Source organism: Daphnia magna, linkage group LG2 (genome assembly GCF_020631705.1).
Source record: "Daphnia magna isolate NIES linkage group LG2, ASM2063170v1.1, whole genome shotgun sequence".
NCBI lineage: Eukaryota > Metazoa > Arthropoda > Branchiopoda > Diplostraca > Daphniidae > Daphnia > Daphnia magna.
The window spans coordinates 18511126-18534216 of record NC_059183.1 but is presented as its reverse complement, the minus strand read 5'-3'; the positions used below and the strand labels follow the sequence as shown (position 1 = coordinate 18534216).

The following is a 23091-nucleotide window of genomic DNA, read 5'->3' as shown; positions in this document are numbered from 1 at the left end:
AGCTATGGATGTGGCTAACGAGTTCTTGGCGTACCTCTTTGTTACACTGCCATTCTTACATAAAAAGTTATAACGGTCTTTTTTGGCTGTCTGCATTTCTATTTTTTTTTTTTTTTTTTGAATTCTCACACTAGCATTGCTAGATCCACCCATATTTAGTGTGCCACACTTTCTTTAAAAAAAAAACAAACAAACACCGGAGACTTTGACGTGGGTGGATGGCGAAGGACATCATCCCGCACTGCACATATCGCTGTAGGACATCGATGTGTGTCCATCACACCAATCGCGTAAACGAGTGAAAGGTAAAAGTCGAAGGTAAGTACTTTTTTGTATATTTTTTGAGCCATGGGTGCGTTATAATGTGGATTTCCACCTTTTTGTTACGTGTTCCTCATTTCCGTTGATACACTACATCAGGAAAAAAAAAATAATAAAAAAATACAGAAAGAAAAAATATGATAGGGCACTACACTTGAGACTGAAAACAAAAAAGAAATGTGTGGATAAAAGGTGAAGATAGATTGACAGATGGATCGTAGTATACAGGGAGATCAGGGCACTTGTGGCCATCAGTTTCACAATCTTGCGATTCAACTAATAGATTTTCTTTCTTCTTTTTCCCTTTGTAGAAAGAAGGGTGTGCATACTTGTTTTTCTCATTGTTTAAAACGCGCTTGGAGGCGCTGCAAATGGCAACAGTTCACTGGACGCATCGTCAAAAGACGAAGCATTGAAACGAAAAAAACACGCGACATACGTTTCTTATTCATTCAATGTAGAATAAGCGCGACATTTGAAAGAAAACCCTCATAGTGCAGCATATTCCCATTGAAAAACAAATTCAAACAGACAAGACCTTCGAAAATGAAAATGTTTAAATACCCCCATCCAAAAATATCAACGAGTCGCGAGATCGACACGTAAACAAAACGTGTGGAGCGTGTCAAAAAGGCACGACAGTAGTTTCGGATGCTTCTATCATTTTCAAAATACACATTTACAACAGAGACAACAGGGAGAGAAAAAGGAAAATGGAGAAGGCGACTCATAAGGCTGGATGAAGAGGCTCTTCGTTTAACGTCTGGTAATGGCCGCTATCGTAAGACTCAAAGTGACGCGTCGCTGGCGAATAAGTACCGATCTCCACTTTAGCGCCGCCGCTGCTGGCCGGCTCTGACGACGCTGGCGGCGTCGTGAAAACGCAAGCGGCGAAACAGTAATTGGGCAAAACGGATATGTCCGAATCGGACGTGCAGCCCGTTAAACTGTTATCCGTTGGATAGGCCTCCACGGCAGCAGCCGTCGGGTAGCTATGATTGGCAGCGTTGGTATAATGGCCGCTGGTGGTCATGGTCCACTCATTATTACTATAATTGGTCTCGTACTCGTATTGGAATTCGGGAGTTGGCATTTGCTGGACGAGATTGGCATTGATCTGCAGTGGATCCACGTTGACCACCATATCGTTGGTGGTCGTACTCGACGAGTTGTTGCTGGTGGCCGACACTTCGGTGACGGCAGTCTCCATCGACGTGTTGGTCTGACTTTCTAAGGCATCGACGAAAGCCGCTTGGTACTTTAACTCTAAATGATCGTGACTACTTGAATAGCAATCGTAAGGCGTCGTGATCAGCGGTGAAACTGAACTGCTATTGTCTGTCATCGGCTGATGCGTCGTGTAATGATGCTGTTGGTGGTGATGATCGGATGGCGAACCGTAATAACCAGACGATGATTGCGCGTCACAAGGAGGTGCTCCAGCGATCGAAGGGGCCGATGCCGGGGCGTAATGTTGATAAGGATAAGAATTGGCTTGGTGGACATCCGTCTGGCAATATCCGGCCGCATTGTTGTAGTCACAAGTTAAATTGTAGGAACTGTCCATCATCGACGATGGATCTGGCATGACGTGCTGCTGCTGGTGATGATTGTGCGCGTGATGGTTGTGGTAGTACAGAGAAGCATCGTGCACTTCCGTTGGATAGGCGGCTATCGGTGGGTACCCTTCGTCCATATGCCCTTGGTGATTGTAGTCGGTTGGCGCTGCCATCGGCGCGGGCTCAACAGGTGTCATCATCATCGGGAATGCAGGGCTGACTTGAACAGGAAACTCGTCTACTTTTCGTCAAGAAAATGAAAAACAAGGGTATTATAGTACAGCAACGTAGATTCTAATTTCACTCATTATTTACACAATTGACTTGATTTGAAATGACTCGATTTAACAAATAAAATGAATAAAACAAGTTTTTACCTTTAACAATGGCCATGGCCGCGCCCTTATTTTTATCACGTTTCGAAGAATGACCGGCCACCATCTGTTCAATTAATAAATGTTTTTTAAAATGTCCAAAATGAATGTAATGTCCAGTAATTAGGCGGTGCAGTACCTTGTTGACTTTTTGCTGAGAACGGGATAGGAGGAGGGCCAAACCCCTAGGCCGTCGGTGGCCTGATCCGCCGGCCGATGTCGAGTGCTGATGGAGGCCCGCTCCGAGAGAGGCGGCGGCTCCGCGCAATCGCCGCTGTTCGGCCGTCGATTTGGCCTCGGGTCTCGGATGATCGTGAACGCCCTTGGACTGGAAAAAGACGGCGTGCTCAGTGTGTCGCCAAAAATGAGTCACCGGATAGCCGCAATGGCCGCGGCACGCGATGATCTCCAGCCGCCCGTTGCATCGACGATTAGGACACGGTTTACCTAATTCATATCATATTTATTTGAAAAAAATAAAAATAAAAATGAATGAATAAAATTAAATAGTTCAAAATTAAATCGACTTGATTCAAAATTGCTTGTCTATTAAACAACAATGGGAATTCCCTGTATCAGTTGGGGTCTACGCCCTGCTCGAATTGAATTAAGAATCAACAACAAACTGGAGCGAAAAAACTAGAACAGAAATGGAGAACGAGCCGCATCAAGTTTAAGATAACAGCTGGGACCCAGTGAGTGACTCGAGGTGTGTACGCATGTTGCGCTACGCGTAGAAAAACAAAACAGAAGCCATCAATAATCACTGCGTTCTTCCCCTTGTGTAAAGCCAGGCTCACGCGCGTGCAACCTCAAATCAGTGGGTTTGTTTCTTTCCTTCGTCCAGACTTGTGGACGTGTGTGTGTGTGTACGCTTGAGAGGCTATAGTTATTAATGGATCACCATTAAGGCATCGATTACACGGAAAAGGCTGGCAATCAAAACTGAAAATCACCTGGCCCTGCTGGTTTTTAGATTTTTTGTTTTTTCTCTTTTTCTTTCAATATTTTATTTACTTATATTATTATCTCTCATGTTTCTTATATAACCGAACATTTTTTTTTTTTTTTTTTTTTTTTTTTTAGAAAAGGAAAGAGAGAGGGGAGGGAGGGAGAAATAAAAATAAAAATAAAAATAAAAATAAATCCTTTTTTGACGTGTAGTTTGTAGCGCTGTCGGCTCGTCTGGAACTCGAGGCTTTCTTCGGAATCAAAGACGAACCGGAGAAGGGGAAATAAAAAAAAAATAAAATAAAAAAGATGGCAGGTGAAAAGACTAAACAAATTGGCGCGCGCAACAGACAAACAAGAAACAAGAGCCACAACAAACCGTTAAAGAAAGCCACAAACGTGGCAACACTCGCATTCTTAAGCGCAGTCATCTTGATGGATGAGATTTTCTACTCTGTACGTCTTTTGCATTAGTTTTGTTTTCTTCTTCAATCTCTCTAGTCCGTTTTGTCCTCCAGCTTTTTTTGAAATACGTGGCTGTAGGCAATGCAATTGATGAAATCGGCATCGCTGCTTGTTTTTTGTTTTATTCCACTATTTTTATATGGACGATGTGTTTGTTTTCGCCGAAACTAACTGCAGGGTGATTGGAGAAGTACAACAACTAAAAGCTAAACTAGCCAATAAAATGCGTGCATCCCATTAGTATAAATAAGGTGAAACAAAACCAAAAAAACAAAAACAAATTGGAATATGTAATCGCTGCGCGTTTTACATTGAAGGCTATTTGGAAGTTGTTGTTTTTTTCCGATGGCCGTAATAATCACGATCACGTTTTGTAGCGGTCGACTAAGAGCCCTTATCATGCGCAATCACCCTCATGTGTTACATGTGAATCTAATATACCGAGTCCAATATATCCAGTATATTAGATGTACACAACAAAACTGGAACAGCTGACAAAAAAAGTAAAAATAAAATTCAGCAGCGTATGCCTGTTGGCTTCATTTGAATACGTGCCCCGTAACTCCGGCCGTGACAAAATGTAAAATAGCCGGGCGGCCTCGTCAGATATTAGAGGCCTATATCCGAACATGATTTTCTCTTTGTCTTTGTTCTTTGTTTAGTTCAAGTAACTACATAAACAAGCTGACGTAGTCAAGGTGTAATTGATGTAAATAAGCAAAGGATTCATTCATTACCTTGTTGTTTCTTCCTGGCTTTGTCGCAAATGGCCGGCCTCAGGTGGACTTGCTCGCCCGTGTCTAAGATGCATCGGTTGGAGCAGAGGAGAACGCCCAGACACGATTTCTTGAGGATTTGGACGTTGTGATTGTTGGTGTTTCTCATTGCCCAGCCGGAGCCGTGTCGACGAGCCTCTTCGCAATCAGGCCGATAGACCAGGCGCACGTGGCCATCCACCCAGTCATTGAAATGATCATAGTGAGTCACCTACACATTTAGATCAAGTCCAAAAAAAAAAAAGAGATGATAAATAATGATGATTAATAGCCCTTCTTTGACGTGTATAGCGAATATTCTTTGTTTGTTTTTGTTTTTGTTTCCAGGGCACACGACAACATTGAAAAATACAAAAACAAAAACAAAACTAGATTTCAATACAGACGTAGCAGTAAGAGGGCGTATAAAAAGCTAATAAGGTTTGGGCAAGAGATAGAGAGAGATAACAGTACTTTGTGATATTTCATTAAGAGAAAAATGCAGAGAAGGTGGAAGATGAAAGAAACGTGTTTCCTGCTTGTTTGGCTGGCCTAATGATCATCATTTTCAATCCATCGTCAATTCGAATCGCTTTGGGCATTGTTTACTGTGTTAAGACTAACGAAAAATACAGGGCACTGTCATGCAATTCGACGCGTTAAGACTGTTATTAGTGATTCGAATGAAATAACAACAAACCAACAAAACAAAAAAAAATCGTGTGGCCTCCAAAATCAAAAAATGAATCGCTTACTTTTTTATATCAAAATTCAACAATTTTTATTCTTCTCTTTTGATTTCCAAAAGAAAATCCTCCCATACTTTTATTCGTTGAATGCCTTGCCACTCCAGCATAATGAAAGCCTACTTTGCTGCCAAGAAGTAGGCTCCGAATCATTTCTACCGTTTAACAGAGAAGAATGATAAGACAAAAGAATCGAATTTTCTTTCATCTTCAAAGAAAATTGTTCAAAAACGGTTGGGTAATTGCTTCTATGCTGGGCTATATCATTATCCTATTATACACACACACACACAGAGAGAGAGGGAAGCTTCATAGTGAGTGAAAAAGACAGACACACACACACACACACATTGGTAGGTGGAGATGGACAGCCAACAATGTTCAGCTTTGTTAGAGAGAGGGGGTTTGATGCGGTCATAAATCACCCCAGTTTGTGCCACGACTTGCCAGACACCATCAATTAGAGGTGACTCGTGTGCGGAGTCATCCACGAGCCTAAACGAACAATGATGGATCTATTCTATCCCCCTTTCTCTTCTCTCTTTATACCTCACTCGTTCATTAGCTAAAAACGATTGGCTTTTATTTTGTGTGTGTGTGTGTGTGTGTGTGTGTTTTGTTTCAATTCACTGGAAAGAACCTGAAGAATTTGTTTCCTTTACCTTTGGGATGTTGCTATCGTTAATGTCCCAGTCCATGTTCGTTGTTGAGGTTGAGGTCGTTTTAGAGCACATTCTATTAGAAAAAAAACAAACAAAAATATTAAGTGGAATTGAAGAAATGTTTTCAACATTTTTCTGAAAATGAACTCGTGACCCTTTTAAATACAGAAATATGTCGAGACACACACACACACACTACGCATAAAGGGTTTTTAACAGATCTCCCAATAGGAAAACATATGATGGATAGAGACGAAGGGAATCATGAAGGACCTGTCCGATACTTAATAAAATGTTTCTTTTCTTTGGAAAATCTACGTCTTGCTAGATTGTCAGTAATCAAAGGCATCAAGAGATAACGGAGAATCGGGGACGAAGAGATCACGCGTCCATCGCACTCACGACGTGAAGCCACCCATAGAAAAAAGAAAAAGGAAAACTCAAAACACGAACTAACCCGACAAACAAACATAAAAAAAAAAAAATGTTCGTTTTCTTTTTTCAAAAAATAATATTCGAACGCAACCCAGATGAAAGGCAATTGAGAGGAATAAGTAGAAAACTTGTCGAGCTGACGGACCATTCAAGCGCACTCTCTGACTGTTGATGAAGTTGACGTCCAACAGGTGAGCATCGGTACACCTACCCATCCATTATATGCGCGTGCACATGTAACCTGCTGCATATATCGGCCTTTCTTATAATTGAATTCCATTTTTTGACGTCACTGCGCTCGCGTTTGCGCGTCGAACTCGTCCGCCAGTCGTTTCACATATACAATCCCCACATAACCAAGTACAAGATTTTTCCTAACGATGCGCGTTGTGGTGGACGTGTGAGGAAATGTTTGTAAACAAAAGTGTGGCGTTTGTAAGCAAATTGTTTTTAAAAAAGGGGGCTCATTTAAAGAAGCTGGCGATACTCAAAATGATCCATCAATCTCGTTGACTGGCCGTATCGGTTAACCTAAATCCAAGTGACAAAACCGAGCTATAAAAGAGAGACCACTTTGCAGCTGAGCCGCTCTTTCTTTCCAAAATCAAGTCGTTATTTCATTTCATTTTGACGTCTAAATATACGTACACCAACGACAATCGGTGTGTAATGCTGTCAAGTCGCTCTATAAATAGCTGTCAGAGTAGCCGGGGATTAAGTCTTTACTGTCTTTTTTCTTTTTTAAATATAAGAGTGTTGTCTCACACTTTCGTAATCGAAGCTTGAAAATCCGGAGTAGGAAAAGAAGAAAAAGAAGAAGAATTAAAAGATGGGGGAGAGAGAGTTTGCGGCGCTTGTCCCTGTCAAGTCTATCTCGGGCGTGCGTATACACACACACACAAATAATGGCGATGAGAATAGCCAAAGACAAAAACAAAAAAAAGACTTTTCAGGGAATATAATTGAGGTAAAGAAAAGAGCAATTGACGAATGAGACGATGCTGTGGGTTGGTGTAAAACAACACCTGCTATCCTTTTCTTTTGACTAGCGTTTCTATGAACAAGTTTGGCTGCGAGAAAAGAACAAGTGCCAACCACGGTGATGACTACAGCGAGCTGATCAAACAAGTGCTCACCCTTTTTTTTCTTTTATTGTCTCCTCTTTTCTTGTACCATTGAAATCTGCGGATGAATTGTATAGTCATCACAAAAAATAAAGATTTTTTTAAAATTCTAATAATGCGCTTAGTATTACACACACAGCAGGAGGGAGAAGCGTCTTTGACGGAGGTGAAATTCGACACCCATTCCCGCCACCCACTATCCTGGATGATGCTCTCGTGTGTAACTCGATCATCTTCTTTTGTCCAACTCTTTTCTCCTTTCATAGATTTTTTTTTGTGGTTTGTTCTCGATCGGCGCCCGTCATTTTTTGTTGTTGTAAATTTGAACGCAATAAAAATGATGGAGCGGATTGAAAACAATTTGCCGCTTGCTGTTCCCCTTTTGTTATGTCACAATGGACTTGCATATCCATTTCGATTCGTTTTTGTTTTTTGGGGGTTTTTGTTGTGGCGACGGACGCCATCAGGCCACGCTTCCCTTCATTTAACAGGTTAGCCTTTGAATCAATTGCATTTTAACGTCTCGTCAAATCGCTAACAGAAATCGATGGGTTTAGCGCGATAACCAAACATTCCCCAACGGAAATCATCTTTACGTCGTTATCGATGAGCCAACGGAAGGAACACAGGCCAAACGACGCCGTGAGATTGAGCGCGATTGCGTCACACACACACACACACAGAGCCAGGAAATCGTTGGAGCGTCGGACAAAAGAAGCGGAAAATATGCAGACGTAGAAATCGGAGGAACTAGCGTCGAAACGTGAGGGTGACAATTGCTGCCAACGTTCACCATGTGCACCTCAATGGAATTCTTTTCGAATGTAGAAAGAAGATGATTCCGATTTGGATCGGAATGGTGTCTCGTCGTCCTCCGGAATTCGAAATAAAAAAAAAGACGGTACACACACACACACACGCACACATGAAAAAAAAAAAGGCGCGGATGGATATCACATCAGGTTGAGCATTATCCGACACCCCTCGGGGCGCCCCACCCTAGCCATCGAATTTGAAAAGAAAATGTGGAACAATCAAAGAAAAATTCAAGCCAAAATTGAATCTCATTCACCGTAAACAGGAGACGCGCGCGTCTAGGCAAGAAAAAGAAAAAGGGCGGTGGTTGATTCAATCGAATAAAGATGATGAATTCAAAAAAAAAAAGGAGCTCAAACAGGGGAACCTGAAGCCAAAACTGGGAGGAGATGGAGGAGGAACTTTTTTGCGCGCGCGCAACGTACAACAAACACGCAACTGCAGCAGGTCTCTCTCTCTGTGTGTTATTTGATTTCTATTCGCTTCCATTTTTCTTTGAAGACACTTTCAATAAAGATGGCGGAGGGGCAAGCTAGCCAACGCCACGTACCACCGGTCTTTATTTGTGTGTGAAAAGAGCGAAAGGCAAATCAAAAGATATGCTGATTCTTATGGAGGGCTGGCTGTCGCAACATTCCAATCAAATAGTTTCAATTCGGAACAATATACAAATTGATAACAGAATCTTGAGAATCATACGACACCGAGCGTTGAAAAAGGGCGTTAAACAGGTTGCAATTTATTTAGAAAAAAATGCAATTTTTCAAACGAAATAAGAGTCGACTATAACGGTTTGAACAGTTTAAGTAGCATAAAGACTTGAATGCGTGTAACTAAGAGAGAAAGAGAATTAAATAAAAAAAAAACCGGAGGTAATGGATAAGGAGATTACACAAGAAAATTAGTTTCCATTTGCTTTTAATGGTTTTTAACGGCACCAGCTAAGTGATTCCGTATATATGCGAGATGATGATTAGCATGCTCGTGTTGGCTAAACCATATCGTGAAGAAACACAGCAACAACAACAACAAAGGTAGAAAAAAAAAAAACCCCTAAAAAAACTTGAGAGAACTCTCCATTGTTGTCCTTTTTTAATCATATCTGAAATTTTTTTTTGGTTTTCTTTTCTTAAGAGGATGGAGCTATAATGGACTGTTCGATTACGTCCACGGCAATTGCTCGTTGGTGAAACGATCGGAGCGGAACGTCAGCAGAAGGACGAACCGATGAAACAGAACGTCACGGATAAACAATTTGTGAAGGAAATTGAAAAACAAAAAAACAAAAGATGTCAAAGAAAAATAACCAGTTTTTTCTTTCTTCTCTTTTAACTAACGATCGGCTATAGCGGTGACGTTCGCCGTGTCTTCGTCTTCTTACACAAGAATCAAAGCCGATTTTCCCTTTCTTGATAAATTCGCTGCGTTTTTTTTTTTTCTTCTTCTTCTTCTTGGCTGGCCGGCAATAGAGTGACTGGGAATGTGTGACAGCCCAAAGAGTTGCTGGAAATATCCCTTACTATATATAGACGGCGCGCGGTTCTTGATAAGAATACCCCGAATCTAATAAACCTCTTTATATAAACACACAGATGCGCGTTCTGCTCAAAAATGGCTCGATGGACCAGCGCCCCGTCGCATAACTGGTTGTTATGCGACAATATAACTATACAACCTATTGCAGCAATGGAAACGCGCAGACGGACGTGCTGATCTCTCCGTGCGCGTTTGCGTAACACGCTAACCCACCCAGCTCATTTAAAGACTTTGTCATATTTTCAAAACAATTATTAGCCTATTTTATACGCAGAGGGCGGAATGCGCAAAAGACAAACAATCAGACAAGAATCAGGAAATCTAATGGCGAATTGTGATTGTTCAAGGGCTTTCGCTCAGGCGCATTTACATCGACGATAACGAGGCCGTCCTCTTTGGCCTGTCCTCGCTATACGGCAAAGAGCGTCGCGCATTCCCGATGCGAAACAAGAAGAAGAAGAAGAAAACAGGTTTTCTTTTTCTTTTTTCTTGCCGATATTATTCGTCCTCTGAAATCAATTCAATGGAAAAAGCCAAGGCGGAATTGTTTTCTGTTGTCTTCCTCTAAATAGTAGAGCTTTGCGAGGATTCAAGCGCTTGTATCGGCCGCTAACTTGTACTTTTTCTTAACAGACGGTGGCGGGACAAGCCTTTCTCGGTTTTCTTTACAACGATATGGAGTAGCCCTTTCAACATTCTGTCACAATCAGAATACGGAAAGAGAATGCCGTCGATGGCATTGCCAGACAGGAAGACGGGCCGAAATAAGCCAATGCCAACATCAATACAGTGAAATAATCAAAATTCTTCCAAACATTCGCTTCGGATTGTAAGACAAACGTTATAGGTTTAGGGACTTACGAGATGACCATGTCGCAATGCAGCTGTTGTACCAAACAATCCCCGGATGTAGATTTCTTCTTTCAAACAATTCCTCAATTGAACAAACACCGTCGAATGTAGGCCGATTTCAGAAACAGAAGTTCAAATGAATGCACACGAGGAGGAGGGAAAAACGTGTCAACTGTTGCAGTTGAACGCAATCACTGGCCGGCCTCGAACACGTTGGCTGTCGGCTGTTGTGACCGCAATGTGCCAGTCGGTGGATGAGCGGTCAGTCGTTTATCTTCTCTCTAAGCTGCTTTTCAGTCAAAAGGAAGAGACACACACACAACGGAGAACATATATACAGATTTCTTCCCATCATCCCTTTCTCCCTTGGTCGCCTCCGTGATGGGGCACCGAAACAAAATAAAAAAATAGAGAGGTGGGCGGAGTTAGCCGGCCAGGCCCGGACTTTGTTGTTTTCCTTCTATTCTTCTCGTCTTCCTTCCTCCGCGTCTCTCTTTTTTTCCTCTCTCTCTCTATTTACGCAATGGTGAAACTCCGCCCATTTTGACTCGGCTGATCTTCGTGAACATATCCACACTCCACCCACTCATCTATCCATTCTTCTTTATTTTTTTTTTTGAAAAGATTCCCACCTTTTTTTTCATTTTTGCATACTCCATTTGTAAAAATTGTTATCTCGGTTGCTGATTGGGTGCTAACATTTGTGTCCGAGAAAAATCAATGGGGTTTTCGGGGAACGCACGACATTTGAAGACGCAAATGTCATTTTGAATTCCCCGCCATTTTGATGACGTTTATAGCGGCAAAATTCAGGATAGAAACGGCCGTGAGAAATGAAACGTTCCAAGAAAGACGAGATGTTGTTGCATCGATTGGCAAACGCTCCATTTTCCGCACCCATCATTTGATTGACGATAGAAAATCAAAACTTTACCCAACGACTGAATAATAAAAAAAAAGGGAGAACCTGCCGCCTTTGCTTTTTTTATTTATTTTTTTTTGGTAGGAGCCCCAAATTCAATTGACCCTAACCATTAAATATAATATCGGGTCTCTGGCGGCAGTGGCGCAATCCCACGGCTATTGAAGGCGGACGGGGGAGGTTTCCTAAGTTCCGAGAGGGGGGGAATCCTTCCGTCAAGTGGCTTTGCTTCCCCCCTCTATCAAATTCTATCCGGACCCCACGTCCATAGTTTTTTCCCTCTTCTTTCCTATAGACACACATCAGCGCAACGTCGATGGCTCTTTTTCAAACAATCAATGATGTGTCGTCGTCTACATGCCCGATGTCTTTATATGTACGTTCAAATGGACCACTACTATAATAGAAAGGGCAACACACACACACACACACAATACATAAAAAAAAAAGAAAAAAAAGGGACATGGGAGTCAGGGTCCATCAACAGTGACGTATATCGCTCAATTCGTCTCCAGTATAAGACGAGTTACACACACGAGTTTTTGTGTGTGTGTGTGCGTGTTGTGAGGAGGTTCCATCTGTTAAGTGGGGGACCACTCGATTATCCAATGTCACAATCGTGAATCTTCCATTTTTTGACTTTGGATGTTTCTCTCTTTTTTATTGAATGTCCTTTGCGTTTTTTATCCCCCCCTACTTAAGCACAACGTCAAATATTAATTTTTTTTTTTTTTCGTGCACAATGGCCTTTATTTGCATTTTCGGGAGACACTGCAACTCTTGATTTTGTCCGTTTTGCATCGATTCAACAGAAAAATGTTGTCTGTTTCTCAAGAATTCCTCATTTCCCTTTTGATTTGAAGAAAATCAAATCAAATACAAAACTTCGGATGGAACTTTTCGCTGCCACCTACTCCTCCTACACGTCAACGTCTCGACTCTTTTTTATATTTTTTTTCTTTTGGCAGGGGAAAAAATTTCAAAGAGATTAAAATCAATCAAGGAAAGAAAAAAGGGAGACCCTCGTTCGTTCAGTTCCAGCAACAATTTTTTTCGTGATGGGGGAAGAAGAAGAAAAAAAAAATGAATAACAAATCTTACAACAAGGTCTTGAGTAATGTTTGACTGATAACAAGACACACACAGAGAGGAGTGCGTGTTGAAGTCCATCCCACCACACACACACACACACACACAAAAAAGGATAGAGGGACTGGGATATATATATATAAATGCATATCCTATCAAACATTTTTTTGTTGTTGTGTGAAGCTGCCCATCAGAGAGACAGAGAGAAAAAGTCCGATAGCGTTCACTTGCTTGAAAAGTGTGGGCGCTGGATGAACTTGTTTTGCGGCCTGGCGTGAAAGTTGCATTCGTACCCGACTTTTTTTCTTTTCCCGCACGACGCGCCCAATCTTCCCCCCCGGACTTGTCCACCTTTTTTCGCTCCCGCTGACGTCTGTCGTATGCAAATTATGCGTCTTTTTTTTTTTTTTTCGTTTGTTTTCCTGTTCTCTCTCACGCTGTCTAATGTAACACATAATGTTTTTTTCGGTTGTACAGTTGACGAGCTAATATTGCATTCCTGTCAGTTTGATTTGATTGCATTATTTCCGAGAGAGGGCAAATGGTATTTATTTCTTTCGTTGTGTGTGTGTGTGTGTGAACAAGATGGCCGCAATTTCCCCCCCTCCGTACGTCATTCGGGGATTAAATTTACCTGGCAATTAAGGCAGACAAACAAGACAGACAGGAGACATTAGAGAGCACTCGCAGTTGTGTGTGTGTGTGGATAATAATTCGTTGGGCGCGCGCGCTGCGTGATAACACGCGGGACACGATCGAAGACAGTAGCTACTTAAAGTTTTTTGGCTCCTTGTTTCAAAAAAACAAAACAAACAAAACAAAAACTCGCTCACCTGCCACACGCACGCGTACGAAAAATCGAGGAGGAGGCAAACAGATAAGATAAACCCTGTGTGTATAAATTACATTTCTCTTTCCAGCTCTATTCTTTTTCTGGGATTCCTCGAGGGGACCCTAATGAACCAACTGACGGACTCGGCTGACTGGTGGGCTGACACGCCGGACGTCAAACAATTTTTTCCAAAAATTCTTTTTGGGGATATGCAAAAACTGGGACGAGAGAGAGAGACGGGAGGGGGGCATTAAGGTGATGATGTTGAACGTACAGACAGTTGTAAAGAGGCGGTAATGATGATACGATATACGCTCAATTATTATGCAAAGGTCTATGATTGCCCCCACGCACAATGCGAGCTGCGAGGCGAATTTTCAACAGCAAACAATGGAGGATGGAAGAAGAAGAAAAAAAAAGAAAACTCACCCGATGATGAGAAATATCTCGCGGGGGCAAATGTTGATCGAGCAGATGATTATTACGTTGCGTCCATCCAGTCGGAATCAATGGCAACAACAACACTGTCTGCACACGCATAGCTGGAACATGAAAACGAAAAATCAATTGAATTTTAGAAAAAATGAAATGAGCAATTGGGTACGGCATCAATAAAAAAATCATCGATATGGTAATTTATGCAAAACTATTAGTGAAAAAAAAAAATCTATACGATAGTTTTGAATCGGATTTTTTGTTGTTGTGCCGATAACCATCACCTTTCGTTTTGACATTAGCATATACCAGTATAAATAGATAGATATTGAAATTTCAACCACGTCGTGTTGATGTTTCTATTCCTCCACCTTCTCGAACGCAACAACGACAAAAAATAACGCGGAGGGTTTCGCGGTTACGTAAAGTAAATAAAAAGGGAGCTCTTTATTTACATTTGAGAGCGGCAAGAAAAGTGTGGCTGGTAAAAAAAGATGAAGATGAAGAGAACAGAATTGTGACGGAAATATCGCGCACGATATAAATCACCGAGTTGCTGTGCGAGAGACGATAAGAAAGAGAATAGAAAATCATCTTCTTCTTCCGCGACGTCCAGCAGCAGCTAAAGAATCAGCGGGCGAGCTGTGGGAGGCCCACCCCCCTTCGTCTTCTAAAAGCCCCCTCACCTTTTCTTTTCACGTTCATCCAGATAACCCGAGGTTCACCCCAACTCATCATTCGGCCTGCCACCGTCTTTCTTTCTTTTCCACATTTTGAAAAAGTGTCCCCCTTTTGATATCCTTTTCCACGAATATCAATCAAGTACACGTTTTGATTTTCAATTTTTTTTTTTTCTTCCATTCTCCATTTTGTTTTGTTTGGTTGTTTTTGTTGAATGATGTTGAGCGGATTACCTGAAAATGAATCATTCCCATAAAAGCTCTAATGGGGGGGAAAGAAAACAAGAAAGAACAGGTCTTTCATGTTGCATTTCAATTTCCCGCGTGAAAAAAACAAACAAACAATCTCCCGTAGCTTAAGAAAAAAAAAAAATTCAAAAAAAAAAACTCGTCAGGTTAGATCGGGTTGTCGCGGCCGTCACAGCAACAAAAAAAACAAAAAACATTTCGGCTGGAGAGAGAAAGAGAAGGGGGGGGGGCGCAGGATGGAAGAAGAGGCGAACCTTATTCCTTATAGCTGCTGGATCAGACAGCTCACCTCTGACAGTTACAACAAACAAGAACTTGGGGTCTTTTCTTTTCGTCCATGCACTATGAGAAAAGGCAACAACGTCACAGATTCTCATCTGTGGCATAGAGAGACTTGCTCATCGCGCAACGTGTTGTTATTTTTTGTTGTTGTGTGTCTCACTGGCCCGTTCCAGCCTTCCATTTTTTATCACGAAAAAAAAAAGAGAAAACAGAAGAAGAAGGTAAAATAGAAAAAAAAAGATGGTCAGCAAAAGCGCATTCCATTCGATGACATATCAAAGACCACCGAAGGCACAAAAGTGAAATTGTTTCACACAACATCACACACACACACACACACACAAATTGTTTTTTTGTTTTTTTAAATCGGTGAGGACGAACAAAAAAACAAATTTTTTTACACGAAATTCACGACCGATGGTTGCCCTGATCATCAATCTCTATTTTGTTTTTTGTTTTTTTCATGAAGAAAAAATTCATCACGTTCTCATTCGTTTTGCCTTTTGTTTTCCAGTGTTTTATAGGGACGTGTTAGTTGTGCGCAAGCGATTAGGATTTTATTTTTTTCGACTTCTTCTTGATACCGAATAGACGATAAAACAAGTTCTAATCACGCGGCCGCCCACGACACGACGGCTGAGAGAAACACACACACACAAATTTGACTAAACAGCATCACAATAGTTCTGTGTGGGTAAATGTTTAAACCTTTTACACAATTTTTTTTTTTTTTTTTTGGTTCCAGGTATTTTTTTGGAACTGGGGGGAGAGACAGGGGAGAGGGGCAATCTATCTTGGTATATAATGCTTTGAAAATGTGTAACGAGACTGCATACCCAATAATAATCATTAACGGAACATGTACAGTCCATTCTATTCAGACACTTCCAAGATGCGCAACGATGGACGTAACGCGAGCTCCATATGCTAATGAGTTGAAGTCCTCGGGTTTGCCTGCACTATGAATAATCGGATGGGGCTGTTGATTCTCCAAATAACCAGAGGCCCTAATATACAAAATGGGATTGAACAAACGAGATTTTCATAACAAAACGGGGAGACAAGTTTTATTGATACGCACAATTTTGAATGCCTCTCTTTGACTGCTGTTGACACACGTACAATCAGCTTCGCGTTTCAAAATTGTGACGCTTTTTTTAGGTGGGGGGTGGGCATGGTCAAAAGGAATGAATTGTCTGCTCTGACACGTACCTCGTATTCATTAAAAAAAGGTGGACGACAACACAAAAAAAGACCTTTCTTGTATACAAGTTGTCTTATTTAGAAAAAAAAAATAAAAAAAAAGAGTTTGACTGCACAGACAAACTTGACATCAATGCAGCCGCCTCATTTGCATATGACGCCACTTAACGCTGAAAAAAGAACTGCTCTTTAAAAACAACAAACAAAGAACCGAGAACCGTACGTGGATGGCCCTCTATATTTGAATTTTTAAACGTCCGCAATATTGCGCAATTGAGCATCGCTTTCGCGATTAAAACGCCACATTTGCTTGTGATGTTTAATCACAAGGCGACACGTTCTTTTCTCGACATGCACCACATTTTTAACGCCGTCTTTCGACAAACGCCCTCGGCTCTTATCAAACTGATCCGTTTTCGTGTACATCCATTTGTTCTACACAACCAGAGATACATGCGCATTCGAAGTTGACGCATTTATCGTTATACTACTGGCATTTTGGATATCCGAAAAAGAAACAAATTTCTCTCTTTCCAAAATGGTAGGCAGGGTGGGGGGGGTTTATAGAGAGGATACACCTCCACTCTGTAGGGGGTTGTCTCGGTCGTCAATCCATTGCCGTACCTCATTCCATCTTATTCCTCTCGAGCTATTTCCCCTTATTTCTTTCTCTCTCTCTCTCTCTTCTCCCTCCTCTTATGTAAACACTACCGACACCCTTGACATCCCCCCTCCTTACACTCGTTTTGTGTGTGTGTCCAATTTTAAACCAACACACATAAAACGTTAACGTGTTTGTTTGATTGAATTCTTCGGAAAGGGCACATGTCGTAGACATGCAATTTCAAACGGATGAACAATAGCTATAAATCAGTCAATCAATTAGTAAATGAGAGAAGATGAAAAAAAAGAGGGGGGGGGGGCTAGTCCATTTGGAGGGCTGTGCTTTCCCAGTTAAAAGTGTATATCTACTGTATATATACAGTTTTTACTGGAACAGTTAAGAGAAGAGGCGGAACCGGACTTGACCGTTTGTACCCGATTACACCCTATTACATTGTTTATTTTTGACTATCTCTCTACAAAACGTAGATAATAAACCACGAATGACAGAGGGCGGTCAGCTCGATCCAGTTGGGAAAAAGGGTCGCTGGAACAATCTCGTTCCCACCACAAAAGGGCTCCTTCCCCAACGCATGGACCTCTCAATCAATTGATCCTCCCCCCCCCAATCTCCCCGGCCTTGTTCGTTTCCCTTCAAATGTTTTTTCGTCCGATATCGGCATTGATTTGTTTCAATTGATCAGGCAAACGACACGACTATAAACGCACAGAGTTCTCGTGTTACATTCGTTTGCGAAATCAAAATGAAAAAAAAAGTTGTATCATGTTTTTGTATACATAAAGAATAAGTTTCCCTTTTTACCAAGAAGAAAAATAAAAAGGTGAATCGAGCAGCTGCATGTCCGATATCGTATAGACGCAGCCCGTCTTTTACGGATTCCCAGTCACAGATTCGCGTCCCGTCTCTGTTACAAAGCGAATAATTAAATAGGGACGCCGCGGTCTGGTATCGAATTCAAATTGCTGCCTGTCCAGGCCGACTGGATGGTATCAAAAAAATGTTTATGGGGTAGGGCGCAAAGAATTCCCTCGCATCGTAATTACCTATTGTGAGAGAGTAGTCCAGCAGCACCGATGGAGGAGTTTTCTTGTTGATTAAAAAAAAAAGTTTTTCAAACGTGTGTCTGTTTCTCTCATATCGCCACGACGCAACTGACTGTCGCAATTGAGCGGGACGCACGTTGATAGCAGACAACAACACCAACAACAAAAAAAACAAAACATGTTTAATAAAAACACAATAGCGGAGCGAGCACACGGACCGACAACATTTTCAATGTCTGGCTGTCCGTTTCGTCTCCCAGTTTTTACGTACTGCCCTCATCTCTATGCAACCCGACGATGCGAAATTCCTTCTCACGAAAATAAAAAAAAAAATGTATGTTTCTTCTTTGTAGCGTGTTTATCATAAAAATTCTGTTCGAACTTTTATTTTTTTTTATTTTTCCCCACCCATTTATTGATAGCATAGCCTTCGAACCGGAATTACCGGAATGCGTCGCATCATCTTTTGGTATAGAGAAGAATCAAAAAGAATTTATAACACACACACACACAACAAAAATTAGATGGGGATATATACACACATTCCATAAACGCATTGATCTACTGAATCCATTACAGCACCGAAGAATCTTAAAAAAAAAATGAAATGTTTTCCTTTTTTTTTAAAAGTCCATCTGGCATAGTGGCATGTGGGGGACACCGTCAAAATCATCCGTGACCGAAAGATGGCCGGACGCGGTATGACTACGTGTACACGCCTAATAAGGTAAATCGAATTGATTTATTATAGCACTGTATAGCCTATTTAAACATATACAAACGAAGCGCTATTGTATGTATTTGATGCGAAAGCCACGTCATCCGTCGACCTTTAAATAACGCGCCGCTCTTTTATTTTTTCAGGGGGTACACTGGAAAATGTTGATTGAAATTTACAGAGGTCTTTTGTTCAAGTTTAATCAGTCTGATAAATTGCCTTACAAACAGCGGCTTGCGTGTTTTAATCCAATTTTGAATTGGAGGGGGGACCGCTCTCGATGAGCTTATGAATCAATTCAAAGTTTTTAACTTCTTGTTTGGCTCGGTAGGTTAAACGAGCGCAACTAGACAAAAAGGAGGCAAGGCAAATTTGGTGAAACCGAGAAAAGGGGGAGAAAAATGGTTTCATCGACGTGCAACCGCCAATGAAATTCAAACGCGACCTTCCCATTTTATCTGGTCGAGTTTCATCCTAAAATTCAGTCAGGTAATAATAAAAACCGAGTCACACGAGACACTCAAAATATGGAGGAAGAGCCTTCTTCGTTGTTTTTTGTTTCTCTAAAGATAAAAAAAAAAAAAGGGTGACAACGAATGGCTGCTAATTATCACGTCATCGTGTACCTATGGTCTAAACATAGTACACAGGAACTCGGCAGTCTCGGCTTTATTTGTCGGCTTACCGTCACACACAGCTTATTGCTCGTCGTGTGGCAACACCCATCAAAAAAGAAAAAGAAAGAAAAGAAGACGAAACAACAAGGAAAACAATTGGTGCGATGGCGACCCTTCGGCAAAGGAATTCGTCCGAACGTCGCTAATTTGACAAATGACGCAATAACATCGTCTGCTATAGAAACAGCAGCCAAACAACTCAAACCCTGGCGCTCGATTGTAAAAGATCACAAGAGTCTCGTGCTTTTTTTTGACGAGCATTCCCATCCATAGAATGGCGAATCAAACGACACCCCGACAGTTGATCAAACTCGGCAACATCAAAACAAGGCAAGCCGATCAGTGTCATCTTCATCAAAGCGAAAAGGGGGGCGGCGATGCGTGAGCTAATTCTCGTATTGATCCGACTTGTGTATCATCAAATTTTCTTCCATCTTATTCTACATTTAAAAGAAAAAAGGCCTTTTCTCTGACTGGCAAGCCAATACACGGGTGGCGCGGAAGGATAGAGCAGCCACCGCCGCATCGACTACACACCTCTCGGCAGAAGAAGAAGAAGAAAACAAAAAGAAAAGGGTGCGGGTGATTTGAATGTGGTCGACAATAACAAATAGGTAAAGCTGAACCACCACGCAAACAAAAACGTTTTCCGATGCAATAGGTTGATATCAACACGCGACACACATCTGCCCTTCTCACTCGCTGCTGCAGCAGCAAAGCATTTCGTTTCAAAAGAAAAGGACATTTTAGTTTTGCTTCTTTTTTCTTTTCGGCTTCTAATCTTTATGGACTTTTTATAGTCTTCTATTATTTTTGGTTTTTTATTACACACACACTCCCTTTTTGAGGTGGATATAATTTGTTTGTTGGGGTAACAGAGGAGCAGGGTCCCGTGGACGTGTTCATCAATGTCGTATCAGATATCACACGTCTTGGCGGCTTCTTCGGTTTCACGCCAAGCCGCCGCCAAGCGTCGAAGGCGACAAACAATCCCGAAGGAAATCATGCAATCGTCGATGGCCATACAAAAAAAAAATAAAATAAAATAAGTAGACGAACGGGAAATTGTTTTCTTGCCAACATCGCCCCCAACCCCCGTCTACAGCTGCTATCGATTGTTTTGTTTTCAAAATCATCTAAGCCGTTCCAAGGAAATGGAACCAATTGCGCAATACTTGTAGCAGATGGCTGGAACAAAAAACCCATTTTGATTGACAGACAAGATGCAAATTTTCTTTGATAAAGTTTCGCGAAATTTCCCGCGTGGTATCTGCATTTTTACTTAACGATATGCAACAGGTGATGTATTTTGATGTTACAGTAAAAAACAAAAAAAAAAAAAAAAGAGGGAGGGGTGGGGGGGACTAAAAAAGGGATATTACGAGGTCCGGCGGCGGCAGGTGAGACAGCACGCGCCTCCTTCAAACTATGTGTTTATTTACTGTATGTACCTTTTCTTTGTTTTGTTTTTCAAACATTTTTTTATTTTATTTTTTACACCATGTGCATGTGCGCGCATATCAACCATGCGGGTACATTGGGTTTTTTTTTGTGTCGTTTTTTTTCTTTCCACTTCGTTATTATAGACACACAGACACACAAGCATTGCTCAACAAGTTTCACGCGACTGGACTGCAACGGCTGTCGTTGATAGCGAGTCTGTTTTTCATCGCGTAGGTACCTCAATATTGAAAATTGTCTGCCCTACAACATTCCTCTTTGAATCGAGAGATTTGAAGAAGAGAAGAGTCAAATAAGTAGATTAAGATAGACGCCGCAAAGACGTGCATTTAACGAACTTCGATTGCGCACTTCGAAGTTCGAAGGTTTCACGTTGCGCGGTGTCTGATAAATACCTTCCGAGTAATGGAGAATGGGCTCTGATAATTGAAGATAAGGGGAACGCGCGTAGGCACCTGATGAGTGCATCGTATAGACAAGTAGAGATACCGAGCACACGCACTCGGCAGATGACTTTTCAAAATGGAAGGTGGGCAGGTGCAACACACGGTCTGAAAGAAATCCTCTCGCGTGGCAGATAAAAAGAAAAAAGAGGGAACCGGCTCGGCTATATACGTGTAAAGCTTGTTGTGTGTGTATATACTTTGCAGTATATTTTATAGTTGTAGATAATAGCTGCCCCCATCGTCATGAAAATAATATTCATGAGATTTGTGTGTAAATGTATGACTACTCTACAACAACTGCAACACACGTCTATCGATTATGTTCCGAGAGAGAAAAAAAGAAGAACGAATGCAACAGCTGCTTTTCTCGTGAAAAAGAACAGTTTTCCCAAAATGTCAAATGCAAATCCTTTCAAAAAATTCAAATGGTGCTTCGAAAAGATTGTTTCTAAATGAGTGTTATTTCAATCACATCATCTGCAGAAAACAAAAATGAACGCGAAATTCCAAACGTGGACAGAAAACCCCCCACAAAAAAAAAAAACAGTTGACGAATGTCAACACACACTCGGATGACTACATGGTGGTTTGACAACAGCGCACAAAAAAAAATGACGTTTTACTCTCAGCTCTTATTTGTTACGTATTCATCCAATACGCGAAAACAGGAATGAAAATGGACCACTTCTGTATATCTCATTTTTTTGTTGTTGTTGTGTGCGCTCTGGTCTTGAAGACGACAAAAAAAATGAGAAAGAAAAGAAAAAAAAACGGTCTGTTTGTAATCATTCTCGTTGTGATGTACAAAAGTCTTGAACGGGAAATGTGGACTCTGCTGATGCTGGTACATTCATTGGTGTCTGACGTGGGAACTAGCACACATTTTTTCTCTCTCTCTCATTTGATTCTCGTCGCCCACGACGATGATGCTTCAATCAACAACAAAAAAATGAAAGCGATTATTCTATATATAAAAAAATGGGAAGAAAAATATATCTATGCATCATAATAGGCCCCCCCTTTTGCCCGTCAACCACTCGACTTGTTCTGGGAAACGCCATTGAAATAGGGGGGGAGATTCTATTTTAGTACTAGAGTTTCTGTCTAGGTCTCGTGTTCTACACACACAGTACACTGAGAGAGATGTATAACAATATATCAACAAGATGTTTAGCCTTTGTTTGTCAAGAGATCAAAGAGTAGGGCTCCACTTGACTTTGAATGTTCAGAGTCAGTTTGCCCTCATTACTTCGGCGACCAATGGGCCTTTATTATAGTGAACTATGCAGTGAGTTGCACGGTCTTGTTTTACTATTCATTCGCACACTCGGTTAGATAGAAGCCTCTGAACACAAGGTATTTTTACAAGTCTACAATAGAAAAAGCCTCGTCTCCATTGTTGGGGATGCACGTGGAAAAACAAAACGAAGGCAAAATAGCGTAGGAAAGTGTGGCAGGTTTAGATGTTATTGGACTAACCTTTGTTATGTCGACCCCTTTTCCCTCCTTCGTGTGGGGGCCCATGTTTTGCTCCTGTTGTCGGCCCGATCACCTTCTTGTTTTTTCATGGGTCGATTGCCATCGATTGAAAATGACGGATGGTCGTCCATCTTTGTGCCACGAGAAAAGCTAGTAGTCAACATTTGACGTGATGAGATTGTTCACCTCTACGCAATGGGGTGGTCGTCGACACACAATAACTGTTTATGACCCAAGTTTTTTTTTCTTGAAAAATTGTTTTATCTTTAGCACCAGCACGTTTCATTACTCTTTCTTTCACCATTTTTGCTCGACTCTAAGCAGCACGAACAGTTCACATGGAGAAAAGAAGGC

At 41.4% G+C, this 23091-nt stretch overlaps 1 protein-coding gene across 5 annotated transcripts; it reads right to left on the bottom strand.

The window, feature by feature from the left end:
- Positions 1 to 319: 319 nt before the first annotated feature.
- LOC116915948 (transcription factor glial cells missing) lies at positions 320 to 23029 on the bottom strand. Of its 5 annotated transcripts, XM_045168855.1 has the most exons (7): positions 22738 to 23029; positions 13869 to 13981; positions 5834 to 5906; positions 4408 to 4657; positions 2394 to 2701; positions 2258 to 2321; positions 320 to 2121 (listed from the first exon to the last, which is right to left on the bottom strand). In XM_045168855.1, the coding sequence occupies exons 3-7, from the start codon at positions 5903 to 5905 to the stop codon at positions 1049 to 1051; spliced, it is 1767 nt and encodes a 588-aa protein (XP_045024790.1). In that variant the 5' UTR covers position 5906; positions 13869 to 13981; positions 22738 to 23029; the 3' UTR covers positions 320 to 1048. The 5 variants fall into 5 exon arrangements, with proteins under 5 accessions (XP_045024790.1, XP_032777000.1, XP_045024789.1 ...); XM_032921109.2 differs by lacking the exons at positions 13869 to 13981; positions 22738 to 23029 and adding an exon at positions 10606 to 10932; XM_045168854.1 differs by lacking the exons at positions 13869 to 13981; positions 22738 to 23029 and adding an exon at positions 10606 to 10926 and having other exon boundaries at positions 320 to 2118.
- Positions 23030 to 23091: the final 62 nt, after the last annotated feature.

Excerpts from the sequence above, each read along its gene's own strand:
- LOC116915948 (XM_032921109.2), bottom strand. Across the intron at positions 4,658-5,833 it reads ACGATAGCAACATCCCAAAG|GTGACTCACTATGATCATTT; the intron begins GTAAAGGAAACA and ends CTAAATGTGTAG. Across the intron at positions 2,702-4,407 it reads AGCCAGGAAGAAACAACAAG|GTAAACCGTGTCCTAATCGT; the intron begins GTAATGAATGAA and ends GATATGAATTAG.